The 24,343-nt window shown below is 42.7% G+C and overlaps 1 protein-coding gene across 7 annotated transcripts in view; it reads left to right on the forward strand.

Moving 5' to 3' along the window:
• The window catches only part of ICE1 (interactor of little elongation complex ELL subunit 1), a 964,399-nt gene that overhangs the window by 579,434 nt on the left and 360,622 nt on the right, over nucleotides 1–24,343 (forward strand). For all 7 annotated transcript variants that reach the window (XM_033929748.1, XM_033929749.1, XM_033929750.1 and 4 more), the window contains 2 exons: nucleotides 2,165–2,254; nucleotides 2,336–2,395. In XM_033929748.1, coding sequence (XP_033785639.1) covers nucleotides 2,165–2,254; nucleotides 2,336–2,395 — 150 coding nt within the window. The remainder of the gene's footprint in view (nucleotides 1–2,164; nucleotides 2,255–2,335; nucleotides 2,396–24,343) is intronic.

The raw sequence follows: 24,343 nt of genomic DNA on the forward strand, positions 1-24,343 counted from the left end.
ATCAAACAGAATCTTTTCCCAGCTGTCATGAGTCATTCGGAACGTTTTAGAATTTTAACTTTACTTCCATAAAATAACAGTTTATCTGTGGAACTCTCCTGTAACCATGGTAATCTTCCAATTAAAATAAGCATCAATCTTTCCTCACAAATTCCACAATGTTTTAACCAAATATGAAATAAAACAAAAATGATCCTCAAAGTTTTCAAGTTTGAATTACAGAAGTTCATGACATTCCATCTGCATATTGAGAAATATATTCTTGCAGTTTCACAGGGTCTTCATAATGAATGGTCTTATTAGAGTGTGTAACCCTCATCACTGCCGGGTATAGTATGTTGCTCCCATCTGCCTTAGTTGTGGGCGGAGCATCAAAAATTGCTTCCTTGTATTTGCAGTGGCCTTTGCAAAGTCAGATAAGAATAAAATACGTGCCTTTTGCCATAAAATACGTGCCTCTTTTCTCTTTGGCAGCCCCTAAAATTTCCAGAGCTTGTGGAAATCACAGTACCTTAAAGATTAGTAGCCTAGGGCCATTCTGACCATTATTTTACAATGATGGCACTCTGTGTGCTCTTTTAAATTCCAACGGCTGTTTAAAGTTCGAAGAGAGTGTCTTAGGATAAAAATCTTCCAGAAATTTGATAGTATCTGCCCCCCTCTGCTCCCTCTGGAAGACTTAGCAATCTTACATTTTTTTTTCTTCTGCTCCAATTGTTAAGATCCTCGAGGTCTTTAGTCAAACGCAGGATAATTTTGTGATCTGCTTGCTTCAGTTTCAGATACCATGTATTCTAAGCTTTCCAAACGAGCATTAGAGACTTGTACTTGTTTTGCCAAATTTGTCATCTCCTCCTGAACTATTGAAAGTTTAACTGAGTTGTCTTGTAACTTGATAGAGTAGTCTTGCAGTATTTCTTTAATACTTTTCATCTCTCCTATCAGCTGCTCTAAAGTTCAGTGGAATCCTTTGGAAGTGGTATTTTAGATGGTGTAGGAGGATAAGGCTTTGACCTCTTAACCGAACCAAATGCTGCAAAAAGCATTTTCCAGACGCATTTGTCTCCCTGTTGCCATAATTCCCAAATTCTGAAAAAGAATTTTTTGGGGGTGAAGAATCAATATTTCAATTGCTGATAGTTGTGCTTTAGGTGCCTCTAAGGGGAGAGCAAAGCAATTGCACCTCCATCTGCCTCGCAGCCAAGTTCCGGAATCATTTAAAACATTTTCTTGGAAGTGCTCCAAGAAAGACCTGGCACAGGCAAATTGTATTTTACCATAGTTGCTTAAGACTAAACTGCATTGGAAGAGAGTCACTATGGATGCGCTTGTCATGGCCTCCACAGCATCTGTGAAATTACCCTATTGTTCCTAGAGCATTGAATTGACATAAGCACATGAAACTGAAAATAAATCAGAAAATATTTTTTTCTTATATTAATAATAATAATAATAATAATAACTTTATTCTTATATACCGCCAACAATCTTGCGACTTCTAGGCGGTTTACAATAAAGAAACTGTAAATACAGTCAAGTGAATACAATCAAGTGAATACAATCAAGTAAATACAATCAAGTGTATATTTCGTACAACGAATTAGAGAATATAGCAGTGTACATCTGATAACATTAATCATGTTAACGTCAATTTGTGTGTTGCAAGGCCAGGAAGTGCCAAGTTGTTTACACAGAAGTAGAAGTATTCCGTAAGTTCATAGAGTGTTCATATTATATTAGTCAGTTAAGCTGTGGAATCTGTTTGACCCGATTATTGGAGACAAGAATCTGGATATCATGGACTTGATCTGACTTAGGATGGTTTTTCTTATGTTCTTGAGATTTGTGGGTTGTCAAGATGAGATATGGATTTTAGGAACAGAGAAGAGATGTTAGGGGAAGAGGAGTACAAGGCAGAGGGAGAAGAGGGACAAACTATACAAGTATAAAAACTCTAATACAAATGTTCTGAAGGTGTCTTCTAGTTCTTTGACTTGATGTAGATTATTTTTCCTACATCAGAAGTATAAAGAAGGCAGTTGAGAAATGTGAAATGCTTCTGGCGAACATTTTCCTTCCCCTTAGGAAAAGTGATGACTTGTAGTTTGAGTGTGTTGATGTCCTATAAGTTTTTTTTTTTTTAAATTTTCTTTCTATATGACAGAAAAAATAAAACAACTGTTGGAAGAATTGTGGGGGTGCATTGACTCTGCAACAGAAGAAAAGCAAAGCAAAGATGACAACCATTTTGGGGGTAAGAAGTCAGAAACAATATACTAAATTTGCTAAGAAGTTAAGAAAATAAATATTTAATTGTATAAATCTCTTTCGGCAGTTCCTTTTCACAGCCATTCAGGAACTCTGGATAGAAACCAGAACAAGTTCATCAGCAAAGGTATGTAAAACTTTAAAACAGAAATCATATGACTAACCCAAAATTGCATTGAATATTGTCAAGATGTAAATTACAACTACTATTATTTCTAGAGTGCTACCAGATATACGTAGCGCTGTACAGTCACAAAGGAGACAGTAGCTGCTCAAATAAGTTAACTAATCAACAAAGACAGACAAACAGGATGCTAGGTTAGGGATTACAGTTAGCAGGGATGGTTAAACTGTTGGGTAGGGTGGTGAGCACAGGGCAGTGGGGAGTAGGGTTATGAGTTGAAGGCTATCTCAAAAAGATAGATTTTCAGCCTACTTTTGAATAAGAGAAGGGGCGTGACGCACAGGCTCAGGTAATTTATTCCAGGCATATGGGGTAGCAAGAGGAAAGGAATGAAGTCTGGTATTGGCAATGTCAAAGAAGGGTACAGATAAAAGCAACTTATCTGAGGAATGGAGTTCTCGGGGAGATGTATAAGAAGAGGAGAGAGGCTGCATTTGTAGGCTACAGTGTTTCCCCGAAAATAAGACCTACCCCGAAAATAAGCCCTAGTCGCCAGTAGCAGCAGTGCTTCCTCCTCCCCTTCCGCTACCCTCCCCCTGCCGACCTATCTCTCCCTTCCATCCGAACCATGAGACAGAAATAAATACCTTATAACTAACTGGAATTTTGGCAGCAGTCTAGACAAGCTGCTTTGCTGATGATGTCATCAGTGAAACAGCAGAGGAACAGCCCAGGCCGCGAAGCAGCCTGTATAGATTGTTGCTGAAACTGCTGGTTTGTTATAAAGTATTTATTTCTGTCTCATGGTTCAGATGGGAGGGAGAGATGGGGCTGGGGGAGTGGTGGGGGATAGAAAGATACTACATGGGGGGATGGGAGGAAGGGAGGGATATAAGCTGCAAGGGATGGGATGGAAGGGAGGGATAGAAGCTGCAAGGGTTCTACTGCACAAGGGATGGGAGGAGGGATAGAAAGATACTGCACAAGGGAATGGGTGAAGGGGGAGGAAAGATGTTGCACATGTGGGGGAGAGAAAGGAAATTGGAAGAATTGGGTTTGAGGAGAGGAAGGGAGAGATTATTATTATACATGAAAAAATAAGACATCCAGAAAAATAAAACCCAGTGCCTTTTTTGGCCCAAAATTAATATGACAGTGTCTTATTTTCAGGGAAACACAGTAGTACTAGGAGTTTGAACTGTATGTGAAGGTGGATAAGGAGCTAGTGAAGTGATTTTAGAAGAGAGGTGAGGTGAGTTTAGTGAGATTATAAGTAGATAAGTCATGCAGCAGAGTTTTGTATAGATTGCAAGAGGAAGAGTCAGTTCAGTGGGAGACCTGTTAGTAAATTGCAGTAGTCTTAAGTATGAGGTTACAAGGTGTGGACAAGGGGTCCGGATAGTGTGCTCCGAGAGGAATGGGTTAATTTTGGAGATGCTATAGAGATAAAGAGACAGGCTTTAGCAGTCTGATAAATGTGCACAGAAAATGAGAGGTCAGAGTCGAAGACAACTCCAAGGTTATGAGCAGAGGAGAATGGAGGAGCGGTGTGAAGGGTTTGGAAGGAAAGAGAAGCAGTTCAATCGTGGACTTGTTTAGTTTCAGGTGGCAGTGGGACATCCAGGCAGCTAAGGTGTGCTAGCATTTTTAGCACACGCTAAAGATTTGCACGCGTTAATCATGCGCTAAACGAAAAATACTAACGCAAGCTAAAACGGACATAAGGAGACTACTGGATTTTTGGTGAAATTTTGGGAGTAGACAGGTAGATCTGGGAATCATCAGCATATAGGTGATACTGGAAGCCGAGGGATGAGATGTAGAAAGATAAGAGATGTTGTCCCAAGAAAACACTGTGGTACACCAACAGCAGAGGAAAATCTACCAATGCATACACTGAAGGTGTGATGGAAGAGGTAGGCGGCAAACCAGGAGAGACAGATTTGTGGAATCCAAGTGAAGACAGTTTATCAAGGAGTAAGCAGTGAATATCAATATCAAAAGCAGCAGACAGATCAAGTAAATGCCATTGGATTTGGCCAGGAACAGGTCACTGCATACTTTGATAAGGGTGGTCTCTATGGAGTGTAGAGGGCAAAAGCCATATTGTAGAGGACCTAGAGTCAGACAAAATGAAAGGAAGTCAAGGCAATAATGGAGGATAGCACATTCAAGTAGCTTGGATAGGAATTGAAGAAGGGAGACAGGATGATAGCTCGAGGAGCAGGTAGGGTCCAGTGAGGGATTTTTGAGAAGCACCTTAACCACCGCATGTTTGAAGGCATCGGGAGCAAACAAAACAAAACTGCAGACTGTGTACAAGACGCAGGCAAATTTTAATATAACAAGAACACAATATATAAAACCCTTTTACCAATAAAGGGACCCGACACGGTCCGTGTTTCGGACAAACCTTCGTCAGGGGTCCATGGTAAAATAGGGGGGCTAAACAATGCCACAAAAAATGAATAATATCGACGGAATGCCTGTGTGTATCAAGTTTGCCAAAAAAGCCAACAGCAGTAAAGCGTTTCGGAAAAAAAAGGATTGGATAGGAATGGAAGAAGGGAGACAGGATGATAGCTTAAGCAGCAGGTAGGGTCCAGCGAGGGATTTTTGAGAAGCACCTTAACCACCGCATGTTTGAAGGCATCGGGAACAGTTGCAGGTTCATCATGAGTTGTTTGAGGAAAGGAAGGAAAGAATGGTGGGAGCGATAAGGTCAAAAGAGTGGATAGGGAAAGAGGATAAGAATGTGACAGCTAATTGTCAGGAGAAATTGAAGGGGGATAGGCAGCAAGGGTGCTTTGAGTAGGGAGTTTAGTGTAGTAAAAAGATGGTGAGGATTGGAGCTAAGATAAGTGGTTAAGTGGATATAGTATTATTATTTTTTTATTTTATTTGAATTTCCACATCAATTCACAAGAATGATCTTGTTCCATGCAATCCAGGGAAGGAAACAATTTTTTACCAATTAACCAAAAAACTTATCAAAATACAGAGATGTAACTTATCCCTTTCTTAGACCATAATTATGTGGGTGTGGGAATCCTTTATAATGGAGATAATTTAAAGTATAATAAATTCAAAGGAAAAGGCTTAGTGTGAAATGGTTACTATCTAGCTAATAGTCCATTCCTTAATCAGTCCTTAATGATCTTTCTGACTTTCAGAAACTCCCTCAAGTGGTCTGGAGAAAAAAAGTATACTTAATTCCCAAATACCTCACCAAATATTTGCAGGGATAAGCTAAAAGAAACGTAGCCCCCAATTTAAGAGTCTCTTTATGCAAGGAAAGGAAATCTTTTCTTCGCTCTTGGGTAACTTTGGAAACATCTGGGTATATCCAAATCCGTCGTTCTCCAAATAATTTTTGAGAATTCTTGAAGTATAGTCTTAAAATCATATTTATAAGAGTTGTTCAAAAACAAAAGATATTAGAAGAGTAGCTCTTTCAGTATCTGCATTCAAAGTCTGTTCCAAAAGAGCAGTCACATTCCCAAAATCAGTCTGGTTCTCTCCTTCAGTCTGTTTCTCCATCTCTTTTTGAGGCATCTTTTTATTCGTAAGATAATAAATCTTGTTTAGTGGAGGAATATTATCAGAGGAAATTTTCAAATTTTCAATTAAATATCTTTTTAGGAAATCTATAGGTGAAGTTCCAGGGGAAAATGAAAAATTCAAGATGCGAAGATTTAATTTCCGATTATAGTTTTCAATTTGTTCTAATTTTCTATGTGTAAAGGAATTATCTTTAATAGTTGCATTTTTAAATGTTTGCAACTGCTTTATATTATCCTGCATTTGTTTAGTTTGGCTTGAGAAATCCAATTTCACTGAGTCAACAGTTTTAGTAAGATTGTCAAGCTTGGTATTAATATTTATTACCTCCTCAGTTGTTTTAGACATCGAGGTTTCAAGTTTTATTTTAGTTTGATGAATTGCTTATTTAGTTTTACTAAGCGAGATACATTAATAAAAAATATAAGCATATATTTAGACATACCATTTAAAATTTAGAATGGGTTAGACAAACAGACTTACAGACTAATCAATACACAAGGTAAAAAAGGACAGAACTACAATTCAATGTTTTAAAGTACAGAGGAGAACCATAAATGGAAAGAACATTAGGGATGGAAAAGTGGAAACCTGGAAGGAAACTAATATAAAATTTGAACATAATTTAAAGATTAAAAGCATCTTTAAAAAGGAAACTCTTTAAGTTACTTTTAAAACTACGCAAATCATTTACCTCTCTTACATGCTGAGGCAAAGTGTTCCAAAGTTGCAAAGTAGAGAATGACACGGTGGCGGTTTACCCGCGGCCACCGCGTTTAGCCGCGGGTAACCCGCCAAAACGGGGAACAAAAACTAGCAGTCGCTGCGGGGACGGGGACAAGGCCATTCACCGCCCCATGGAGCAGTGAATGGTCTTGTCCCCGCAGTGAGGCATGAAGGATCGCGCGGTCCCCGCAGCCCACACCCGCCTGCCCAATCGATCCTAGTGATTAGCCAGCTCTCTCCCTTCTCCTCACCTTAGTTTGTAGGTTTTCTTTTTCGGCGACCCGCACGCTATCAAAGAGTCGCGCACCTGCTGCTGCTCAGCTTCGATCTTCTGCTCTGACGCAACCGGAAACAGGAAGTTGCAGCAGAGCAGAAGATTGAACACTGAGCAGCTGCGTGTGCGCGGCTCTTTGGGAAAGCGTGCAGGTCGCCGAAAAAGAAAGCCTGCAAACTAAAGTGAGGAGAAGGGAGAGAGCTGGCTAAACACTAGGATCGATTGGGCAGGTGGGTGGGGGCTGCGGGGACCGTGCAATCGCCCGTGTTCCTGGCTCAAACTGGAAGGAGGGAGTGAAAGGGAAAAGGATTCTGGGCCAAGGGGATGAAGACGGAAAGAAAAACCCACAGCAGGAAAGAAAGGGAAGGATAGGCAGGTGAGCCAGATGCTAGAAGCAGGGGGGAGGGGGATGAAAGAGGGAAAAAAGCTAGATGGGGTTGAAAAGAAGAGACACACTGGTATGGAAGAGGAAGATTGGGGAAATCTGGACACAGGAAGGTAACAGAAAGAGGGGAAATTATGTGCATGGGGCATAGGGACAGAGACATAAAGGGGACATGCCATGGAGATGGTATATGGACACGGGGGGGGGGGCAATGGCAGATACATAGGGGAGATATTAGAAATGGCGAAAATAGGAGCACAGAAGCGAGATAGTTTGTGGGGATGGGACAAGGACCGAGCTCGCAGGCTCCAGTGGCTTGCACAAATTACATTGTAACGTGCCATGAAAATAAGAGGGAGGTAGGTAGATAGATAGTTTCAGGATGTGTGGAAACCATTAACGAAATATTGTAAAGATTAATTTAAAATTGGTTCCCTTATATTATTTGTTAATTTAAGGTGCAGGGAGGGGGTATTTTATTATCACATGTTTTATATAATAATGGAATATATGGGAGGGAGGGTTGGGATAGGGATGGGGATAAGAATTTGTGAGATGTGTCAATGATTATTTCTAAGTGATGTATTTATTGTTTATGTGATTGAATATATTTTAACACTTAATGTAATCTTGAAAATGAATAAAAAATATATATAAAAAATAAAATAAAATAAGAGGGAGGAAGGTAGATAGATAGGCTACGCGAGAGGAGCTGAAGGGTGGTAGAAAGGAACAGATGGTAAAGGAGGGAGGGAAGGGTGGTGGTGGAAAGGAATAAGACAGACATTGAAGGAGGGTGGAGAGGAACAGACTCTGAAGGGAAATGTGGAAGACAGAGTGGGAAGAAGACAGATGCCAGACTATGGGGGAGCGGAGGGAAGAAGATGGGTGCTAGACCAATTGGGGGGGGGGGTGAAGGGAGAGGCACAGTAACAGCAAATGGAAGACGCAGAGAGAAGACACACAGTGGATGGAAGGAATTGAATGAAAAGATGTGGAAAGCAGAAACTAGACAACAAAGGTAGAAAAAAAATTTCTATTTATTTTTTTATTTTTTGCTTTAGGATAAAAATTTATAAACAAAGCCCTGCCAGCTGAACATCTCTTTCTCTAGTTCAGCAGCAGGAACTTTGATTTATAAGAAAGGAATAAGCTAAATATTACAGTACTAAGGCTTATATGGATGCAGCGGGGACGGTGATGGGGCGGTGAAAGGGATGGCGGTGACGGTGACGGGGCGGTGAAGGGAATGGCAGTGATGGGGCGGTGCAGAGGATGGTGGGCCGGGGCGGTGACGGGGACAGATTTTTTTCCCCGTGTCATTCTCTATTGCAAAGCCATCACTGAAAATATATCATGTCATCGAGTTCCAATAACTTTCAAAGAGGGAACTACTATGAGTTTTTGATTAGTGGACCAGAGAGAACGCGTTGTGCTATAAGGGATAAGTAATTTATTAATGAATTGAGGTTCATTAGTGGAAAGGGTTTTAAATACTAAGAGTAAAATTTTAAAAGTAATACGATAGTTAATTGGGAGCCAGTGAGATTTAATCAGAAAAGGAGTGACATGATCATATTTTTTACCGTTATGAATGAGTTTAATGGCAGTATTCTGGATTATCTGAAAATGCTTCTTTTCTTTTTGCATGATATTTTTTATTTATTTATAAATTTTCACATTATTTAACAAGCATATCATCTTGTACAGAAAGTGCAGTTAAGAAAAAACATAATATTATTTTCAATCCTGAAAATAAACCCAAACTTCAAAGAAATATATTCCTCAACTTAATTGCACACTAGTCCTTAAAATTGGATCCAAGACTTAGGAATTTAGGAGTGATAATAATACAATATAACAATCAAATCAAATCACATTATCTGTTACAAAAGAGAGCTTAAATTATTACTTGGACGCAGATATTTCTTCTTTTTCAAGGCGCTTCATAGAAAGGAAAGTCGTCAAATGAGCCGGTTCAAAATAGACATATTTTAAAGTACGATATCTGATTACACATTTACAAGGGTATCTAAGAAAGAAAAAAAAACCCTTTCTGGGTCACGCCAGGTTTCAATAATAAAAATTCCCTTCTTCTCTTTTGAGTCTGTCTCGAGACATCAGGGAAAATTTGAATATGGAAACCAAGAAAATCCTTAGATCTATTTTTAAAGAAAAGTTTAAGGATCCAATCTTTGTCTGGAGCAAGAGCTACAGTCAATAAGAGAGTGGCTGGACTGGCCACTTCTCTATCTGATTGTTCCAATAAAGCTGTAACATCCAGAGAACTTTCCTGTGGTTTACCATCATCATTTTTCTTTTGAGGATCCTGATTTTTTTTATAGATAAATAATACTCTTGACAGTGGTGGTAAAGAATTCTCAGGAATTTTAAGAATTTCAAGAAAGTAACGCTTTATCATGTCTCTTGGAGAAATTGATGAAACCTTTGGAAAATTAATTAATTGAAAATTGTTAATCCAACTGTTATTTTCAAGTGTTTCCAATTTTCTCCTCATAATTAGATTATCTTTTACAAATAGGTCTTGGTTGCTTTTAATCATTTTTAAGTCCTTCTTTTCTTCCTGAATTTCAGTCTTTACTAATACAATGTCTTGTTTCAAAATAATTTCTTCTTTCTGTATTTTTAATTCCTTCTCTAAAATCTTTATTTGGGGATTAAGGGAATTTCCCAAAGTAGAAACTAGATCCCAAAGCAAATCTAGAGTGACTTCTGGGGGTTTAACAGGAGCAAAGGAAGTTATTAGTGCAATACTAGATTGCTCAGTTGAACTGTTTACCTCCCCAGTACCTTGTTCCTCCTTAGTTAAGGTTGTCCCGGTCGCTGGTTCTTCCAAAAGGGAAAAATCCTTTGGAATTGTTCCCTGTAGCGAGCCCTCTGATACGCTGGCCTCTAGAGGGGAGAACACTGCCTTGTCGGACATACTGTCCTCTCGCGGAGAGCTGGCTCCCAGTGGGAACGGCTGAAGGGGAGGTGCCCGCCGAAGTACTCCTCACTGCTGACGCTCCCAACGGGCAATTCCCCGAACCAGCCTGCTCAAGTTGGAGGCGTCTAAAGATGTCTTCAACTGTAGTTATCATAAGTCCCGAGCGCTGGGAGGCACCACCAATGCTCTTGCCTCTTCTTTTTGGCATTCTTCAAAAGGTAAGGAAGGCACTCTCAGGCGTCCCGTCGGCAATCAGATAGCAGCAGCCATCTTGGATCCGATGTCTCCTCACATCTTTTTACATGATATTTATTAATAAAGAATTACAGTAATCAAGTTTAGCAATAATTAAAGAGTGAATTAATATATTTAGCGATTTTGGCTCCAGAAGCCTAGAAATCAAGCAAATCATTCGCAGCCTGTAAAAGCAAGATTTGACGGTATGTGTTCATGATAAGAAAATGTATCATCGATGATGACACCCATTATTTTTAAAGATGTTACCAAATCCAAGTGAATATTATCGAGGGTGAAAGGGGCACTCAAGCTTATTCCCTTTTTCCATGGAAAAATTAAAGCTTTTGTTTTCTGTATGTTTAAAGCTAACATGTTGGAATTAAACCATTGTTTAACCCTCTCAAGCTTTTTATTAATCTTGAGTAATTCCTCTTTATTTTCTGGATTTAGAGGGTGTGAAAGTTGAATATCATCGGCATATTTAAAGGTGGTGAAGCCTATAGACTGACATAGATTTAGTAGAGGTGATAGAAAAATATTGAACAATAATGGAGATAGAATGGATCCTTGAGGAATACCATAATTAAGAGTATAAGGTTTGGAGACAGTGCCATTAAAGGTAACTATAGATGATTGATTAGAAAGAAAAGAGCTGAACCAGTCGAGTATTTGGTCACAGACGCCTATGGACTTCAGTCTATCAAGAAGTAAGACATGATCAATAGTGTGAAATGCTGCTGACAAATCTAAGGAAAACAGAATGACTGAGTTATGATCTAGGTGATAAAGTATATTTGTGATCAGACCGATCAGTGAGTACTCTGTAGAGTGATTTTTCTAAACTCCAGCCGTTGAAGGAGTAACCAAATGTCTTCCAAGGACGCCTCCGTGAGAGAGGGATGAATTCCCTCTCTCTCTGTTGGTGTTGAAATCTTCAGCTGCCCTGCCATTACTGGCTCAGCGCCCTCGCTAGGAAGCTCCTTAGATTCCCTTCCGGGATTGTAGTCCTCCTGCAACTGAGCCCTGGCAGAGGCTGGACACGCAGGGTTGGATGGAGCCAGAGGGGGGATAAAGATGTTTTGAGTCCCATTAGGGGAAAAGGTTCTCCCACTTCTTCCCCCAAAGCCAGGTCACTTCCTCTGGCATGTTGAGCAACCGAAGGCAAAACCACGAAGAAGCAGTCGACAGTTTGCTGGATGGGTATTAAAGATAGGGCCGACAAAGGAACGGTCCTTATCACCCCCTTCCTTTTTGAATATTCGCAGCATAGCAAAAGAACTACAAAAGATAAGATGACTTCAGTGGAAGGTGCCAGCTGTCGTCGGTTCTATCACAGCTTCTCACTAGCGGTTCTCACACCGCCGCCATCTTGCCACACCCCTCGGATATAGTATTCTTATTTGGCCAGCGAGAGGATAGACTGGAATGATGTCAGCATGAATTTGAAATGTATGAAATTGGCATGCACACAGGATTTAAGCCAGAGACGTACAGCGTAATGGGCACATGAGTGCAGGTAGCAGATGCGGTGGGTGAGCCAGGGCTGGGTTTGGATGCCTAACAGGATATGAGATTGGAGGAGCAAGGGTATCTAGAACTATATTTAGAGTAGAGGAGAAAATGGTATTAAAAGAGAGGACAGCTTCATTGGCAGTCTTAGTAGTTTGCAGCATGGAATCCATATGGATAGAAATTCTACGTGTGAAGGGAAAAAATGTACAGGTAGGGCTGTACTAACGTCACCAAAAACAGAATGAGCAGATAGAAGAAGAAATATTTACAGAGATTAGTGAAGCTGGCAAATCAGGCAACAGTATAATAATGGGTGATTTCAATTATTCAAGAAAAATTTAAAAAGGGTTAGAGTAGAAAAAAATAAATACAAAATCTACTCTTCCGATATAAGGAGAAATAAGGCTCCAAGAACTAAAGTACTCACTTAATAGTGAAGAAAAAAGACCTCAGTACAGGTTACTATTAGCTAGGACTCCACTATTATAACGTCACACAGCAAATGCTGCTTAAATAAAGCTCAAGAACTAGAAATGTTCCGCCTTTACATCAGGTCAATATGAGTCTCCAATACAAAAATATATCAAATAACAGGCACTACAAAAACAATCCCAAAGTACATAGAACTTATCTTTGAAATATCCAATGGTTGTGCCTGTTTCATTTACATTGTAATCTCAACAGGAGTACCCTATTTCGCCTTCTGCATCTTCAGGAGAAAAAAACTTCCTAAGAGCTAAATTACAAGCAATGTCTTCAATGGCGACTCTCCAGTGAAGTGCCTACTAATAATATGCAGGGTAAATAAATCAGCACGTCATCAGCGTGATGACATCATTTAAAAAATGATCCAGTTAGAAAAAGGCTTTCCATTCAGTCATGGGATTCAGACCTTTTGGTGTTGAAAATAAAATAGTCAACATTGTTCTTTCTGCCGTAGTTGCCAACAAATATCACCTCTACACAAACTCATCTGAAGTTGTTAAAGCACCACACATTGAAATAAAGAAAAGACATGTCTAGTAGACATGCAATGTTCCAACAGAGGCTCAACCATCTTATTGGTAGTCCCACAATGTCTCTGTTCAAATAGATGAGTTTTTAGTTGCCTCAATATCTGCCCAATATATAAAAAATTACAAAGGCAAATTAACGCATAGATCACATTCATTGAGGTACAAGTAGTAACAGATTGCAGATGGATTTTTTATGGGATTTTGGATCTTTAAACACAGATGTTTCAAGCATAAGATCACACACTGAACACTTCTTGAGTATTTTCCATAAACCTCCCTCCTCTGCCCCCTATGTGCCCAGACCTCTGCTGGGCATAAAATTATGTGTAAACAAAAACAAGTAGATTTCCAAAAAACTGGAAAAATAGATAGCATGCCTAAATGCCTTTTAATCAAGCATACTATTTGTGGTGTAATCATATTGTATTTATGAACACAAGCTATTATATCAAGTTCATCGAATACTGATTACTTCTCAGAAATTGCTCCCTATGATTAAACTATGCTCTTTTGGCTGCCTTCTTTACCAAATGATCAGGATATCCTCTCACCCTAAACCTTTTCATTAGTCCAGCCACTTTCTCTTGATAGATTTCATCAGATGAACTGATCCTTCGATAACATAATGAGAGAAGGGAATTCTAATTTGGAAATATATCGGGTGTATGCACACTTGTAAAATGCAACCTTTTATTATGTACTGTAGGTTTAATAAATACAGAAGTCTCAAAATGTGACAGCACTTGAACATCCAAAAAAAAAATAACTACTTGTACATCCCAATGTGCCTCAAAACTAATAGTAGGGCGCAACCTTTGAGGTACTGAATGAATAATCTGAACATCTCCTCTGATCCAGTCCATACCATGAAAATATTATCAATACTAGTCTTTAAGCCCGTTATATTAACGGGTGCTAGAATATATGTCTATCTTTCTTTCTGTCTCTCCCTACCCCTGTCTTTTTTTTTCTGTCTCTCTCCCTCTGGCTGTCTTTCTTTCTGTCTATCTCACTCCCTGGCCCCCTTTGGCTGGCTGTCTCTCTCCCTGCCCCTGTGTCTTTCTTCCTGAATCCCTCCCTACTTCCCTATGCAGCAGCTGCAGCATTGCCTCTCCCTCCATTTCCCTGTGCAATAGCATTTTATCCCTTCCCCCCCACTCTTCCCTGTGCAGAAGTCGAAGCAGCATTCCCTCCCCCTCCATTTCCCTGTGTAGCAGCATTTTCCCTCCCCCTACTTCCCTGTGCAAAAGCCGAAGCAGCATTCCCTCCCCCTCCATTTCCCTGTGCAGTAGCATTTTTTTTCCATCCCCACTTCCCTGTGCAGCAGCCGTAGCATTCCCTCCCCCTCCATTTCCGTGTTCAGCAGCATTTTTTCCCCTCCCCCCACTTCCCTGTGCAGTAGCCACAGCATCCCCCCTCCATTTCCCTGTTGAGCAGCATTTTTCCCCTCCCCCCTCTTCTCTGTGCAGTAGCCACAGCATTCTCTCCCCCTCCATTTCCCTGTTGAGCAGTAGCCACAGCATTCCCTCCCCCTCCATTTCCCTTTCAGCAGCATTTTTCCCCTCCCCCCACTTCCCTGTGCATCAGCCACAGCATTCCCTCCCCCTCCATTTCCCTGTGCAGCAGCAGGATTTCTCCATCCCTCTAATCTTCCTGCGGTCTGGCCGACTCCCTTGCCGGAGTTATTTTTCAGTTTAAAGGTGCCGCCGTGGCTCCTCTAACGATCCCCGCCTGCATCGGAAGTCTTCTCTGAAGCAGGTGCGGTTCATGACAGGAGCTGCGGCGGCACCTGTAAACTGAAAAATAACTCCGGCAAGGGAGCCGGCTAACTGGCAGTTCAATTCGGAGCTTCGGTCTGCCCTACTCCCTGCGTGCCTTGCCGTATTGTATTTTTTAGTTGAAAGACGCGGCAGCGGCTCCTCTCATGATCCCCACCTGCGTCGGAAATCCGAAGCAGGCGGGGATCGTGAGAGGAGCCACCGCCACATCTTTCAACTTAAAAATACAATACGGCAAGGCGAGCAGGGAGCAGGCCAGACCAAACAACAACCCTAAACAAAAACAACCCTAACAACCCTAAACAAAACCCATTCCATGCAATACCTTGAGATTCAGCATCACTCTAGCCCCTACCAGCAGCCAATATCTAATATAATAAAACGGTAGCCGCGCATGCGCACTCCTACCTGCGGGGCCCTACAGCGCACGGAAAATGGAACACGCAGGAGGGAGTGCGCATGCGCGGCTAGCGTTTTATTATATTAGATAGTGCCACCAACATAGCACATGGGAAAAAAGGGAGATGAATAAACCCATTGGTCTTCAAACCAGGATATGAAAAGATTTGCAATAGCTGACACAAAGAATACACCCATTGCCACACCCTTCTTCTGCATGTAAAATCTTCTATCAAACAAAAAATAGTTATTGGTCATCGCTAAAGAAGTCAATGTTACCAAAAATTCAGGAGGAACAAAAAAGAACATATACCTGAAAGCAAGGAATTCTCAACCACTTTAAATGCTTCATCTTGAAGAATATTAGTATATAATAACACCACATCTAAGGTCACAAGTTCCACAGCATCATATTGTTTTTGTAGTGCCTGTTTGATATATTTTTGTACTGAAGACTCATATTGATCCGGTGTAAAGGAGGTACTGTTCTAGTTCTTGAGCTTTATTTAAGTGGAGTTTTTTTCTGACCGATGACTGAGGTGCATCTACTGCATTTGCTGTGTGAAGCTATAGCAGTGGAGTCCTAGCTAATTGTAGCTTATACTAAGGTTTTTTTTTCTCCACTATTAAGTGAATACTCTAGTTCTTGGAACCGTAATTTCTCCTTATATCAGAAGAAAGTAAATTTTGTGTTGTTACCCCCAATACTGACTGGATAAATGTAACATCGGATAGTGCTAGAGAGGTAAAATTCCTTAATGTAATAAATGACTGGTTTTTGGAGCAACTGATTTAGTCTTTAGTGGAATGCAGGGTATATTGCGAGAGGTAACGGTGTTGGATCCACTGAGAAACAGTGATATCTGGAGTGATATCACTAAAGAAATCTACTGTAGCAGTATTTAATTTTCTAAAGGGTGACTAAGATAAAATGAGGAAATTGATTAAAAAGAAGCTAAAAGAACTGGCGGCAAAGGTCAAGACTTTAAATCAGGCATGGTCATTATTTAAAAATTTCTCCCCTCATTAATCATCTTATACTTTGAATAAATTATTTGTATGTAAAAAATAATAACAATGATAAAAAAATAAAAAAACTCCAAATGTGCTTTTAAGTGAACGCTCAGACCCACAACCATAACTCTAGTCGAGTTTTTTTTTATTTTTTTTATCCTTGTTATTATTTTTTACATACAAATAATTTATTCAAGGTATAAGGTGATTAATGAGAGGTATTTGTATATCACCTTAGTTAATTGGAATTTCCCTTGTATACTTTGTTACATTATTTAAAAATACTATCATGGAAGCCCACATATTAACAAAGTTGGAAAAAAGAGCAATTGAAAGCTGGCCTGGTTAAAAGGTGAAGTGAAAGAGGCTATTAAAGACAAAAGAACATCCTTCAAAGAATGGAAAAAGGATCCAAATTAAGAAAATAAGAAGCAACATAGGTATTGTCAAGTTAGATGCAAAGTATTGATAAAGAAGGCTAAAAAAGAATATGAAGAGAAACTTGCCAAAAAGGCAGAAACTCGTAGTAACAACTTTTTCAGGTATATTAAAAGCAGAAAGCCTGTGAGGGAATCTGTGGAACAGCTGAATCATCAAGGAACAAAAAGTGGCACTAATGCCATAGCAGAGAGACTAAATTAATTCTTTGCTTTGGTCTTTATAGAACAGTGGTCTCAAACTCAAACCCTTTGCAAGGCCACATTTTGGATTTGTAGGTACTTGGAGGGCCTCAGAAAAAATAGTTAATGTCTTATTAAAGACTAAGAGCTCCTTTTACGAAGCCGCGTTAGCGGCTTTATCACCCGCAACTTTTTAGCACGTGCTAACCCCCGCACTAACCGAAAAACTACCACCTGCTCAAAGGGGGTGGTAGCAGCTAGCACAGCCGGCAAATTAGTATGTGCTATTATATGCATTAAACCGCTAATGCAGCTTCGTAAAAGGAGCCCTGTCTTAATAATAATATTGTCATTTATAGCTAAAGAGATGTATGATCAAGAAACTGTTTTATTTTACTTTTGTGATTATGATCAACATACCGAGGGCCTCAAAATAATACCTGGCGGGCCGCAAGTTTGAGACCACTATTATAGAAGAAGAAATAAGAGATCTACCGGAACCAAAAATGTTTCTCCAAGGTGACAATGTGGCGGAACTAAAAGAAATCTCAATGAACTTTGAAGACGTACTGAGCCAAATCAACAAGTTAAAGAAATCACCTGGACTGGATGATATACAGTACAAACCAGGGTAGAGAATGAAACGGTGGCTGTTACCTGTGGGTAGCTGTGGGTAACCCACCGGAACAGTGGGGTGGGGGGAAGTGCTCACTGCAGGCACGGGGACAAGCAAAAAACAAAAGGAATTGACTCCAAAATATCCACAAAGAAGAAAATCCAGAGAACAAAAAAAACCTGGAGTGACGATGTTCCTAAATGGACTTTATTTGAAAGTGTCAAAGTTCCAAAGGTACACTGAAATCATCCACATAAAATAATTTCATCCACATAAAAATAAATCATCCACATAAGAGCCTTAAAGGATCTAGTCCGCTAGGGATACAGGACCCAACACAGTCCGCGTTTCGACAAAAAGTCTTCTTCAGTGATCCCTGGGGGTCCTATAAAGGTGAGTACGTGGGAAACAATTGTGTGGTGGACCGGAAGTGAGACACTGCTTGCATTTGCCCCATGGAGCTGTGAATGGCCTTGTTCCCGCAGTTTAGGGAGGGAACGCACGCAGTCACCGATTGCACGCAGCCCCCTCCCTCCTTCCTACCTACCAGCCTAATCTATCTCCCTCCCTCCCTCCCCCTTACCTTCGTGGTGCATTAATTTCCAGAGTAACTTGCTCAAGCCACCGGAGCCTGCCTGCAGTCACGTGCATCTGTGGGCGGAAGCTTCTTCTCTGACACAACTTCCGATTGCGTCAGAGGAGAAGCTTCCACCCACAGATGCACGCAACTGCAAGCAGACTCCGGTGCCTTGAGCAAGTTACTCTGGAAAGTAACTTAAAACGCATCGAGAAGGTAAGGGGGAGGGAGGGAGATTTTCGGACCACGTGAGGGGTGCTGAAGGGCAGCGAGGTGGCGAGAGGGAAGGGTGGTGGTGGAAAAGAAAGGAACAGATGCTGAAGGTTGGAGAGGAACATACGCTGAAAGGAAATGGGGAACAGAGAGTGGGGAGAAGACACTGAAGGGAAAAAATGGGGAAGCCGGAGAGGGGAGAAGACACTGAAGGGAAATGGGGAACAGAGTGGGGAGAAGACACTGAAAGGAATAAATGGTGAAGACAGAGTGGGGAGAAGAAGCTGAAAGGAAATGGAGAACAGAGAGTGGGTAGAAGACGCTGGAAGGGAAAAAGACATAGATGCCAGACTATGGGGGGAGTGGAGGGAAGAAGATGGATGCTAGACAAATTGGGAGGGAGTGAAGGGAGAGGCACAAAACCAGAGCAAATGGAAGACGCAGAGAGAAGACAGACAGTGGATGGAAGGAATTGAATGAGGAAAGCAGAAACCAGACAGCAAAGGTAGAAAAAAAAATTATATTTATTTATTTATTTTTTGCTTTAGGATAAAGTAGTATATTAGTTGTGTTGATAAAAAGCTCACTTTGGGGTGAGGATAACCGGCAGGGGGATGCCCTGCCACGAAGCTCACCCCGAATTGCGGTTTGGAAGGGGGTGGGCGATCACCATCGCAGCAGGAGAGATTAGCCATCTCTCCTGCAGCGATAGGCAGGTTGCTGGAGCCGCTGAGCTGCAGTGATCAGCTCAGCGGACCCTTTTTCAGCACTTATACCTGTTTTGACTTGGTCTAAATCAAAACGTATAAATGCTGACTAGGCAACGTGCCTAAAGTTTTGGTTATACGTTGTACACTTAGGTCTAGGTTGACCCACCTTCCGCCCACCAATCACCCTTTCCCCTCCTTTAAAAATGCCTCTTTTGACTCTGCGTTAGAGGCAGGGGAAGGCCTAAGCTGTTTTTAGATACGTCTAAAACCAGCTTTGATTATGGGTACTTGGACGATCAGACTTTTTGATCGTCCAAGTACCCATTTAGGCCACTTTTTAGACGTTTTTTTATTTTCATTATGATTTTCATTATGAGCCCCTAAACGTTGAAAGTAGAAGCAGGGAAAATGTCCATTCTCAAAAAAACACAAAAGGAGTTTTTTTTTATAATGGCCTGCCTCTACGTTCAGCTGTTTAAATGCCCAGACCACCACTACGTCTACACCAGGGGTCTCAAAGTTCCTCCTTGAGGGCCACAATCCAGTTGGGTTTTCAGGATTTCCCCAATGAATATGCATGAGATCTATGTGCATGCACTGCTTTCAATGCATATTCATTGGGGAAATCCTGAAAACCCGACTGGATTGCGGCCCTCAAGAAGGGACTTTGAGATCCCTGGTCTACACTAACAACATATAATCAAAAACCCTAAGTCCCAAACGTCCAACAAGAGCTTTTAGGGGAAGGAGGAGCCAATCCTTCACCTAAAAGCTGGATTTTGAAACCGGAGTCTGTCAAAAAGGACACCGGTTACAGAATCCACTTTTGCCCAGCAATGAATGCATGAGGAGAGATGAGCCATCTCTCCTGCCGCGATCCACCTCTCCCCCTGACACGATCGGGCAGGAGGGAGCCCAAGCCCTCCTGCCCCAGTGACCCCCCCCAACTCGATTCGGGCAGGAGGGAGTCCAAGCCCTCTTGCCCCAGCGACTCCCCCGACTCGATCTGGATAGGAGGAAGCCCAACCCCTCCTGCCCAATGACTCTCCTCCAAACTTGACTCGATCCAGGCAGGAGGGAGCCCAAGCACTCCTGCCCCGGTGACTAACCACCCGCCCGACAATGATTGGGGCAGAAGTGAGCCCAAGTCCACCTGCCCCAGCGACCCCCTCCAACTCGATCTGGGCAGGAGGAAGCACAAGCCTTCCTGCCCCAACAACCCCCCCACCCGACAATGATCGGGGCAGGAGGGAGCACAAGCCCTCCTGCCCCAGCGAAACCCCCTATCCCCTACCCCCACTAAGATGCGGGCAGGAGGGATCCCAGGCCCTCCTACCCTCGGTGCACCCTCCCCACGATTGGCCCCCCACCTGCCGACCCCACAACCCCACCACCGACCCCTCGTCATCACCCTCCACCCTCGACACCCCTCCATACCTGAAAAACAGTTGAACGGACAGACGAGTCCTATGCCCATCTGTCCGGCAGGCCCGACATCTGTCATATGGCGGGCTTTAGGGTCTGATTGGCCCAGGCACCTCAAACCCTGCACACAGTGGGGTCTGTGGTGCCTAGGCGAACCGGAATTAGCCCAGTAGGCTTAGGCCCCTCCTGTAGGCGGGGTCTTAGGCACATGGGCCTGGTTGGGCCCATGTGCCTAAGGCCCCACCCACAGGAGGGGCCTAAGGCTACTGGGCCAATTCCAATTGTCCCAGGCGCCTCAGGCCCCACCTGTGGGCAGGATTTGAGGCGCCTGGGCCAATCAGGCCCTATGGCCCGCCATTTGATGGATGGTGGGCCTGTCGGACGGATGGGCAAGGGACCCGTCCGTCCAACTGTTTTTCAGGTATGGAGAGGGTGTTGAGGGTGGGGGGGGGTGTTGAGGGGTCGGCGGGTGGTAGGCCAATTGGTTCAGGGGGAGCGATTGTGGGAGGGGAGTGCATCAAGGTTAGGAGAGCCTGGGATTCCTCCTGCCCGTATCTTAGTGGGGATGGGGGATAGGGGGTTTCGCTGGGTCAGGAAGGCTTGGGCTCCCTCCTGCACAGATTGAGACAGGGGGTCACTGGGGCAGGAGGGCTTGGGCTCCCTCCTGCCCAATCCGATCGGGAGGAGGGGTGGATCGTTGCAGGAGAGATGGCTCATCTGCATCCTGCCGCGATAGCGATCCCAAGTGCTGTGTTTGGTGGCACTTGGTGGTATCGCTATCACGGCAGGGGAGATGAGCTATCTCTCCTGCTGCGATCGTTGGTGGTGGTAGTAGGCAGGTTGCCGGGGCTGCTGAACTCATTGTGGCGTCGCAATCAGCTCAGCGGCCCCTTTTTTGGCACTTATACCTGTTTTGACTTGGTATAAGTCAAAACGTATAAGTGCCGACTAGGCAACCTGCCTAAATCTTTGGTTATACCTGCTGTACGACTAAGTGTAGGTCGGCCCACCTCCCACCCACCTCGCACCCTTTCCCCTCCTCTAAAAATGCCTCTTTTCGCTCTAAGCATTTAGAGGCAGGGGAAAGGCCTAAGCTGGTTTTAGATACATCTAAAACCAGCTTTGTTTATGGGTACTTGGACGATAAGGGTTTTTGATTGTCCAAGTACCCATTTAGGCCACTTTTTAGATGTTTTTTTGTTTTGATTATGAGTCCCAGGGGGTTTAAATGGCTATTTTTTTCAATGGAGGAGGTTAAATAGTGAGTGCTGCTGGGATCTATTTATATTCAAATGTTTTTTATTGTTTCAACAGTAAACAAACAAACACAATCAGCACCCCTCCCTCCTTCCCACCCCTCCCAACCCCAAGAGTCCAGTGTCAGAGCAAGAACTGAGAGTCCGAGTCAAACTTAAAGATTCAATCATCTGCTACAGGCATGCGGGGTGAGATCTTGCCAGAAACATTCCCAGGTCTGACGGATTCTACGACCCGGCCACGATCCAAGTCTCCCACCAGTCTCCGCTCTAGTGTTGCATGGATTATCATCAAGGATCTTCATTGGGCATAAGTCGGGGGAGCACGGGTCAGCCAGCTAGCAAGAATTGCTTTCTTTCCCATCAAGAGTACTCTTGTTATGAAGGCTGACATTCCCATGGGTTTAGGCGTGGCTATATTATAATAACCAAATAATGCTCTCGGTTGCGGAAGCCAGCGCCTCCCCCAAAGTATCGTAATATAGTGTCCCAGGTGTCTCCAAAACTGTAGGATTTTGGGGCATGCCCAAAGCATGGGCCTAAGGAAGTATGAGCCTGGTTACATTTCGGGCATGAATGAGACAGCGTAATCCCCATCCGGGCTGCACGTTCCGGAGGAATATAGAGTCTCAAAACAATTTTCTGTTGCATTTCCCAGTGAGTGATATTAGGAGACACCTTCTGAATATTTTTCAGTACCCGCTGTAGTTGGTGGGCCGTAAGTGTGCATTGTAGGTCCTCTGCCCATGCTGTCGCTAAAATGTCCAAGTTGGGGCCAGGTTGGCAGTCCCGGATCCCGATAATGTGAAAACGAAGAGGAATCCTCTGTTGTGCGGATAGGCTGAAGAGTTCCGAAAGGGCATCTCTATTGTCCTTAGTAAGGTGGGCCACTGGTAGAGATTGAACATAATGTCGGATCTGGTAATAGGCAAAAATGTCATTAGACTGTAAATCAAATGTTTGACGTAATTCCGCAAAATTTGCTATTCTCCCCTCCTCCAAGAACATGTGAAAAAGATATTGAAGTCCCTGCTCACTCCACCTCTGGAAGGAGGTATTTTGCATTCCAGGCTGAAAAGCTCCATTGCCCTGGATTGGTAAATATAAGGAGACCCCAGAAGACAGCTTAGCCGTTTTACACACCCACTTCCAGGTTCGCCAAGCTGGCAGAAATTTCGGATAATGGGACACCAAAGGACGTATCTGCGGATCCGCCACATGCAAATGATAGCTGACATGATACGGAGCCAACAAAGATAACTCCAGTGGCGTGGCTGTAAAGTCAGATGTCCCCCCTGACAGGCCATAGCGTACCAACGTACATTTAATAATCCATATCCCCCCCTATCCCTAGGCAAACACATCCTAAGAAATTGCATACGGGTTCGCTTGCCCCCCCATAGGAAATGTTGTAGACCCTTGGTTAAACGTGCATTGTGAGTATAAGATAATAACAGCGGTAGGACCTGAAAGCGATACAACCATTTGGGAAAGAGCACCATATTAAAAAGGGCCACCCTTCCCGCTACTGAAAGGGGGAAAGTAGACCAGTTTTGTAAATTGTGCAGGGTGTCATGCAGCAGTGGGGAGATATTACTGTCGTATAGAGTCTTATGGTCTCTAGGAATCCAAATACCCAAGTAACGAATCGAGGTCGCTGCCCAAGTGAAGGGGAAGTGACCTCTCCATGTTTGTTGTAGTGTCACCGGGCTAGCTAAAGCTACAGATTTCTGATAGTTCAAAGTAAAGCCCGAATAAAATCTAAATTCATTTAGCGCCTGCAGCAAATGTTCAATGGAGTGAGCAGGGTTATTAAGCAGAAATAATAAATCATCTGCAAAGGCTAATATTTTTAGTGAGTGGTCCCCGAAGTCCACTCCTTCAATGTCAGGGTCTAAGGACACAGTGCGAAGAAAGGGTTCCAAGTATAACAAGAATAAGAGAGGGTACCTCTTTCAATTAGAATTGAATCGGTAATAATATCATTAACCAGTAGTTTCGCCTTTGGTGTCGAATATAACGTACGTAACGCTGTGGCGAACCACCCCGATATTCCCATGAAGTTCAACACCTCGAATAGAAAGGTCCAACTTGATCAAAAGCTTGCGCTGCGTCCAAACTAAGCAGCAGCATCGGGGTATGATGATATTGAGTGTGTGCCAACGATATTAGTGCCTTGCGGATGTTATGCACCGCCTTCCTTCCCTTTACAAAACCCACCTGTGTTGACGCGATGATATTCGGGAGTAGAGTTTCTAGTCTATCAGCTAATATTTTGGAAATAATTTTAATATCCACATTTAGAAGAGAGATTGGACGGTAGGACTCAGGAGCAGTGCTTTCTTTGCCAGGTTTCAAGATCAAAGTAATTAAAGCCTCATTCGCTTCTATAGAAAGGTGTTCATCCTGGATAGCCTGAGAGTAATAGTCCCTTAGAAAGGGACCAAGCTGTACAGACAAAAGTTTATAAAATTCTGCTGTAAAGCCATCCGGCCCTGGGGCAGAGACGTTTCTTTGGCGTTGGATTGCTGTTTGCAGTTCTTTAGGGGTAATGGCTGCATTTAGGAATTCTACATCTGGATCTGAAAGTGGTAATAAACCAGAATCTGTTAAGTAGTCCCTAATAAGGGGGTCAGCTCCCGAGTCCTGGTGACCATAAATCTTCCGAAAATTGGCCTGAAAGAT

This window comes from Geotrypetes seraphini, chromosome 2, assembly GCF_902459505.1.
Source record: "Geotrypetes seraphini chromosome 2, aGeoSer1.1, whole genome shotgun sequence".
Lineage (NCBI taxonomy): Eukaryota > Metazoa > Chordata > Amphibia > Gymnophiona > Dermophiidae > Geotrypetes > Geotrypetes seraphini.